The following is an 8,500-nucleotide window of genomic DNA, read 5'->3' on the forward strand; positions in this document are numbered from 1 at the left end:
GACTAAAAACACAAAAAGGGTCAAAGGCACTTTTTGAAAGGGTGTGGGTGGCTAATACTATTATGGCATCAAAACATCATGGTGTTGAGTGGTCTATACTTGTCTTTTTGGACAAGGGCCATATATGAATGGAATCAAATTGAATTGTTATTATCTTTTTAGGAAGATAGTGGGAAACAAGGCGTGAAACTTGCTTACTTTTTCCGCAATTCTCCGCGTATTCCCAATCTCTGGATTTCGTTTCCCTGAACCTTTTATGCACGCTAGATTTGATGTGATCTTCAATTTATTAATTAAAACTTTATTTGTTTTCACAGTTGTTACTCTTATTCATATCGGTTTTCATGTATATTTTATTTTAATTTATTGGGGGCCCTATAGAGGGCTGTTACTTGCCGGGATTTGATTATGACAAGTGACAAGCAATTTGAGAGGCCCATGTTCAAGGATTTTTTATAATCCAACATCACTTTTGTCCTCTTCAGCTTCTGAAGATTTCAGACCTTTAGTTTTACCAGGATATGGATATCTTCTTGGGATAATCAATTGTTTGGCTCCTCAGCTTTGGTCCTAAGTTGCATCCGTGGGCCAGCTTGTACATATTGAATTAAGAATGGGAAATCTGGATTTGAAGACTTTTAAAACCCAAGGAGAATGAGAAATTTTTGCAATAAGCATGATTTGCAATTAGGAAAGACAGCTGGTCCGGTCGGATGTGGACGTGGTCGGATTATGGATGTCCTGTCCTCGTTTTAGGTCAGTGTAGTATAGGAAGGATCATGGATGTTCTATCCTCATTTTAGGATTGAAAAAATTTGTGCAGCATGGAAAGTGTGACAACTGACAAGTCAGTGAAGCTATTTTATTATTCTTAATGAGGTAGTTTTGACATGAAAGTGTGACAACTGACATTAATAAGGTGGTTTTGACATTAATGAAACGATTTTTAGAAATAGATAAACAAGTATTTTAAGCTTATAATAATAGAATGAATTTATGAACATAAAACTTTTACTTTTGCGAGTTACAAAAAAGATGATTGGTAGATAATTATTTTCCAAATTTTGCTTTGATGGAAGGTATTTGTTGTCCTCAGTTTACTCTCTAGGTATAATTATGTATTAAAAAAATTAAATTTATATATATTTCTTCAAAGCATTTCAAGATGAGACGGGAATGGAATTTAATTAATTAATTAATTTATACATAAATAATTTTTTTAACACATATTCAAAATTAAGTTAAACAGGCGAAATTCGTCTCCATCCCATCTTGCTTCCAAGAAAGGAAAAACTGAGAGGAGAAGCAGTTACAAATAAGAGAGGGTGATCCACATGTCTTACATTGAACAAAAGCATGTTCTAGTTTGTGGTGGCGATTGATTAGTACTTCAAGACAAGGACTATTGTTAATTCTAAGAAATTAAGCGTGGCAAGGATGATAACATGGATTACTCAAGTTGGAACCAAGAGTCAATATCAAGAAAGTTTAAACAAAACCCACCTCTAGTAGGCCATAGTGTAGTTTATATCATTTTATGGGAGATTCGTTATAATCCGAACCATTTGACTAAACAAATAAGACTGTATTTGCATTATAAGTAAGTTATCCCACCAATCTTTTTACCATTCAGTTGAACATAATAAACCATGCAGGCCAAAAGAAAAAGATAAAGATAAAACAAAGACTAATTAGGCAAGGTTCATCACTAATTTCTTATTCCTTAATAATAGCGTTATTTAAATGATACCTAGCATGCGTTTGGATTGAGCATTTTTCCCGATCCACGCGTTCAGCGTTTTTTAAGTGGGTCCCATGGGTACTGATCACATACCACCAAACTCAATAAGACACAAATTTCTAAGTAAATTTGAACCCCACAACATTATTCACACATTTAAAAATTATTTTGTTAAAATGTTTTCAGCAATAAGTTTTCAGTTTTCAGTTTTCAGCAAATAAGCAAACACACCCCTATGTAATTAGATTACATTACAAGATACATTACAATAATTATGGTCAATGAATTTAGACCATACAAATCCACATTCAGGATAAGAGTTTGTGGAAAGGCAAGCTCTAAGAAACAACCAACTTCAGTTTGACCATGGTCTAACATGCTTTCCATGTGCGCTGCTCCAAAATTCAAACAAGAGAGGGCATTCTCTGATTTGAAAGTGAGTCATAGTTTTGAATTTGATCAACAATAAGCTCAAGGGTGACTAAAATTTTTATACTATTATCGTGACTTATTGCAATTGATTCATAATAGAAGTTGTATCAATGGTAGATACGTGTAAAAGTAATATTGCTCTAATCACAATTTATCACTTCAACAAATTGTGAAAAAAGTTGTTCTCTTAACATTACTTTTTAAAGTTTAATCAAACTTTTGATTTTAAGAAAAGTAGAAGGTCAAAATGCATCTTAGAAGTTTGAACAAAAGGTGTAAAACAATGTTTGGCCAAGAATTACCCACACTAGGACAAACTTACTTGACCATGCAAAAAAATTAGTAATTTCAATGTAATAAACATGGATCAAACCTTTGAGTTGACACAATGGATTAAAAAAAAAAAAAAAAAAAACACCCTTTGAATTGACACATTCCAGCCAAATACTGTGCCAATTTTTTTGGATTCAACCTTTGAATTTGAAACAGATGCATCTGTTGTTATTGTGACATAAATATTAAGTACTTCATTTAAATTTATAATAAAAAAAAAAAACTCTATTAAGACTTCATTCAGATATTACATTAAAAACTTTTACTGTAAATTTCACAAATTCATAAATCATTAACAAGGCAAGAATATTAGTAGTAATTACTAAAATTCCATACAAACGATTTTGTGTGAGGACCTAGCCATCATATCTTTTTGACATCCTTTTTTTTTTGTTCTCAAGTTTATATAAAGATCTCTCTAAAATAGTCCTTATATTAACCAAACCAATTCCCCATTCCGAATTTAATTTTTACAGTCCCAAAATTTGAAGTCCAAAGTATGTAGTTTTGCTCTCACATGTCCACCATCACATACCAATAACTTTCGCATAAAGGTAGACCTTACTAGTGAATCTCGTACATGAATAACACACACAATATTTGGTAAATGAGACTCACTTTTTATGTGAAATAAAAGGGAAAAAAAAAAAAAGAAGGAAAAAAGAATGGTACACAAGTATGAAATAATTTTTCAGACATAAGCCACCACAAAAGTGGAGCCAATAGTATATAGATGCTTTTCTCAGAGATATAATATCATCTCTACTCTACCAAGTCAATACAGAATAAGCATCTACCTAAATGGTGTCGTATTAGTACATGTAGCCTACAACAATGTCATTCAACATAACCTAAAGGTTTGGACAAGATTCAATTTTGATGGTGAAGTATTTGGCATCAATGCATGAAATTTCTTTTTTGATAATCATCAATGGATGAAATCTCTGGCATTATCAATTGGATTTTCTTATATAAGGCCCTATTATATATTTTTTTTTCTTTTGATAGTGACGAATGCTTTACAGGCTATCACTTCTCTCCTTCAGAGCTGGCTTATTACGCTTGTATATAAGGTAACTCCATCATCACTAATTTCCTATAAAGTGATCAATTTCCCTTGAAGAAGATCCACTCTATTTGATTGCACAATGAAAACACACACACAAATTGAGATGGATTAATCTCAATTACACGCCTTCACCTACATCACCAACATGAAATGGAAAACACAGAGAAAGTGATCCCCATGCTACATGTTACAAACAGGAAGATAGCAGTAATCTAATAGAACATACCAATCTTTTCAGTTATTTAGTTACCCAAGCACTTATGTGCCAATCACAGCAGGCCACCAACAAAGGTGCATAGATGTATTTTTCAATGCCATGAAAAAGTAAAATTGATTTTGATGTCAAAGCCACAAACTACCAAAAGATGCACCAAATAACCTTTCCACAGTTAGAAAAATCACGTGTAGAATTATTTGGAGTCATGGCAAGCATGCCTCATAGAATAATATCAGTAAGCATGCCTCAAAGAATAATAATAGCTAATATGGTCATCTTCTTTGATCAATATGCTGGAGGTATAAAGACAAGCACAATTACCATGAAGGCAGAAGGTGACAACTTTTAGAATACCACTAAAACCCATGTTGCATTGGTGTTAGGGACTAGTCCGGATGACAAGTATGTTTTTTGGAGTCATATAACTCCATTACTACCAATTTGAGAGTACAAGCAAAATTATTCAATGCACTCGTTGTACTACATTTTCCCTTTTACAGATATCTTCTCTTTATTCTCCTTATACAAGAGGTTTTACAGAATATCCTGTCTTTATTCTCCTTAAACAAGAGGTATTTGTCTAACAAACTTTGTCTCAACTATCAATGACTCCAAAAAGTACAAGAAAGAACAAAAAATGGCACAATGGATTAAGAGAGGGTATCTTATGAGATTAACTAGGACAATGAAGGTAGTACATACACCTCATAACTAAGAGGAAATCTTATGAAATGGTCTCATGAGGTCCCTCTCACAATATGTAGTACCTACACATGTGAGACCCACATATACTATTAGAGAGGTTTTATGAGACCATCTCAAAAGATACTTTTTCCATATCTATTTTCCACATTATTATGAGATTTTTGTTGATTATCTCATAGAATTTCGGACAACAAATTAATAATTTATGTAGCAATATATCCATGATACTAACAACAGATCTACAACAAAAATTATTTTCCAACAAATGCAAACTAATAAAATTAGGTGGTGAACCTATCTCAACCAGCACCCTACATATATTGTCAATGCAAACACTTCAGAGTTCTGAAGTTAAGACGAATATGCATGTTTTCCAAGGTCAAATGAAAAGATCTAAAATGCGATCTAAGTAGGTTAGCATGTTTCAATCCTGAACAAGTAGTCCATTACATCATTTTTCAAATGGCTTTTAATGCTTATTTCTGCCTGTCTGCTAAATTTTCAAGTCTTAATCACAAAAACAGTTTAAAGAACCAGAACCAATCATATATAAAGAACTAAAATCAATCATATCTCCGATTTCAGTAACTGTGATCTGAGAATATGGAATCAATCACAGGGTTGTACAATCCAGTAATTTGGAGTTTCAGCGATCATGGTCCCCGGTACCATAGCCACTATTTACTGCTTTTGGCTCGATAAATATTCTGGTACTTCGAACTAATTTCCAAAAAAATAAAGACATATACTAAGCAAATTAAAGAAATTATGCTTTAGATCCACTTCCCATTTAACTTTTGCTGTACTTCCCCTTTTCAGTATTTTAACAGACTGATCACTAGGATTCAGTGACAATGTCAACTAGTTGAAAATTTGGCATTGTTATGTGGAGATTTTTCCTTATCTAAATTCTGAATGAAATGAAACACTATTCCAGAAGAAATATAAATAAAGAAAATATAGAATATATATATAATTCTAAAAATGATCTAATATAAACAATTTGGGCAATGGGTTAACTTTCAATAAATGATGGATTCATTCATTTATTTAATTGGACAACCATCAGTACAAGCTGGATTTATAACATAAAACATGACAAGGATGGTTTAGAACTTTCAGTATCAAGTGAAGAGAAAGAAAAAGGGGAGGGAGGATCTAATCAATTTCAGGTGAAAACAAGGCATTGACATAATTTAACAAAAAATGTCAGAGCTATATACAATTTCTAATCAAAATAAGATGACTAAATTGGGTGCTACAAAGATTTTACAGACAAGAACCGACTCAAGTTTCATAAAGGAACCATCAATTTACAGGGGAGAAGCATTATTCACTTCCATCAACAGTACCCACTAGAGAACACGGAGCAGCAATTAAGCTAGTAAACCTCGCTTAAACAATTATGCTATAATGGACAGAGAGACTGCAGTAATCTGATGGCATTTAAACACTAACCTATAGACTGAGGGCCTTCATGACAGTAAAATTTGATGCAAACCTCAAACATATGAGATTATTTTGAAGTAGATAACGATATACAAGGAAAGGGAGAACAGGGCAAACACATGCTGCCAGAAGAGCAGTGCTGAAGCTTCGCTAACTGCATATCCCCTCAAGCTGGCAATTGCTCCCAATAAAATGGCACTCGGTGTTGTGTATTGCAACAAAAGCACAAATCTGTACATTTCATCACCGTGGACCAAAACATTCAGCTTATCAGACAAAGCAACAATACCAATTCCAAGAAGAGGAAGCAACAAGAGCCTTGCTACACTTATACCAATTGTAGTTCGAAGACCAAGTTTTGAATCAATTGGCCCCTCAGCAAGCATACCCCCAAGAACAAGCATCACAGAAGGCACCATTGCACCGGCTAAAATCTCTAAACTGTCAGTGAGAAAAGATAGCGGAGCGTCATATCCAAAGAAAAAAGCCTTGATCTGAGGCACCATCCCAACGATGATAGCTAAAAGAGAAGCAATAGTTGGGGGTTGAAGTATGTGCTGTATTGGAGTTTGTACAGCAACAGTTCTGATCCTCCTGACAACTCTAGGCTCAGCCAAACACCTAATGGACCTGGGACTGTTCGGAGCTCCTTCTCCTGTAACCTCAAGGTCAGGAACAGACGACTGAGAAACACTTGATATGCTTTGGAAAATTCTAGCAATAGAGGGTTGCTTTGAATGCTCAGTTTCTTTATCTTCCATACCCGGCCATTCAGCTTCAACAAGGAGAGGCCTACTGATATCATTGACTGCTTCTTGTTCCTCAATCTCAATCTCAATCTCAGCCCCTTCTTCAACAATCTCATAGTACTCCAATGGAGGCTCCATCATGTGATACACAAGGGTATAAACAAGAATCACAGAAACCCATGAAGAAAAAGAGACATAAGCCACACCTCTTGAATGACAATGGGGTCCAAATGGATTATCTTTAGTATGGCAGACAGATCCGACAAGTGCAAGGGGGATATTTCCAGTATTACCAAATGCAGTCATGATAATGGTAAATCTTTTAAACTGTGGAGGTGGGCGGCAAATAAGCACGACCATGTACCCAAGGAGGCAACCAATAGCTGTACTGATTACAACATTAACTGGAATAAACCACCAATCAGCAAAGTTCTCAACTGTAATGCTTTCACCCAGTTCAGTAAATATTAGGCAGGGCAAGAAGAGAGCAAAAACAAGCTTGCTGAGAAGCTTAAATGTTGCTTTCGGGATTATTTTGGTTTTGGGGTGTGCAAGAACCAGACCTATAACCGTAAGGGAAAGAAGTTTCATCAAAGGGATTATTGCACTTAGTATATCTTCACCACTAGTCTTCACATTGTTTTGATAGAGCTCAATTAAGTAACGCGACATTTTTCCCTCTTTGTAGTGAAAAATCAATAATTCTCTCTGCAATGAATCAAACAAAAAATACAAATACAAAAACTCAGATCAAATTCAATAGTAGTTCTGGTTCCTATAACACCAGCAACATAATATCTAAAACCTCACCAAAAAATTTGCACTGCCACAACATGAATTCAGCATATTATCCATAAAATTATCATAATCAATCACAACACAAGAGTCTCACAAAGCTAATGAACTAAATCTCAAATTTAAATTGGACAGATTATCAAGAAACGCAAAAAGATCCATAAAAACACCATCTTTAACAAGATTACCACAAACCACGTCCTATAAATCAAAGAAATGCAACATGGGGTTTTCTAAACACCAAAAGACGAAAAGGGTATCTATAATTTTTCATTCTCTACAAGAAAATCAACCAGAACAATGCTTTTATCAAATATTCAACAATAACATCAAAACTAATTTGCAATTAAAAAAAAAAGTGTAAAAGAAGAAAACTTACAGATCACAAAAAAGAGTGGAGAGAGATTCTGGGACAGAGGCTTTGAGTTGAAGAGGGAACACATACGAGGATTCCTTAACAACCTTGGATTAACTGATTCTTAACCAAAGAGCTGGTATTTATTATTATTATTATTATTATTTGATAGAAAAAACACAAACTTCATTAATAATTAAAAGCAGAAGATACATTATGGGAGAAGCGCCTGTTCAAGAAAACAGGGACTCTCTTAGATCCAAACAGAAAAATCAAAGAGCTAGTATTGGTGAATGACTAATGAAATAAAATTGGTCCATCTAACCATAGGAGGAGTGCTTATGCCTAAGAAGCTAGAAGCTTTCAGGGAGAGATTATGTTTTCTGGAGTAGCTAGCAGTGCAGCAGGCAGTGCCTATGGAGCAGCTCAGGAAGCTCTGGTGGATGCAGCTATAAAAGCTAGGAAACTTGGTTTTTTGTAGAGTTTTATATTTTTAGGCAACTGCAACAGATTAGTTCAAGTTTGCAACGACGAAAGCACAGGAGAAGACTATGATTGCTTTTTTCCCTTCGGCAGAATGGACTAGTTTACAACTTGTTTTTTTTGTTCCCAAAGTCGTTCTTGACTTCTTGGCTCTGTTTGTCATTTAGCAGGA

At 34.4% G+C, this 8,500-nt stretch overlaps 1 protein-coding gene across 1 annotated transcript; it reads right to left on the bottom strand.

The window, feature by feature from the left end:
* Window positions 1-5,663: 5,663 nt before the first annotated feature.
* On the bottom strand, window positions 5,664-8,500 carry LOC112027348 (protein PIN-LIKES 2). The gene is made up of 2 exons (XM_024060030.2): window positions 7,870-8,500; window positions 5,664-7,403 (listed from the first exon to the last, which is right to left on the bottom strand). Exon 2 carries the CDS (start codon window positions 7,365-7,367, stop codon window positions 6,000-6,002), a length of 1,368 nt encoding a protein of 455 aa, XP_023915798.2. The 5' UTR covers window positions 7,368-7,403; window positions 7,870-8,500; the 3' UTR covers window positions 5,664-5,999.

This window comes from Quercus suber, unplaced genomic scaffold (genome assembly GCF_002906115.3).
Source record: "Quercus suber isolate HL8 unplaced genomic scaffold, Cork oak 2.0 scaffold_164, whole genome shotgun sequence".
In the NCBI taxonomy this organism is placed as follows: Eukaryota; Viridiplantae; Streptophyta; class Magnoliopsida; order Fagales; family Fagaceae; genus Quercus; species Quercus suber.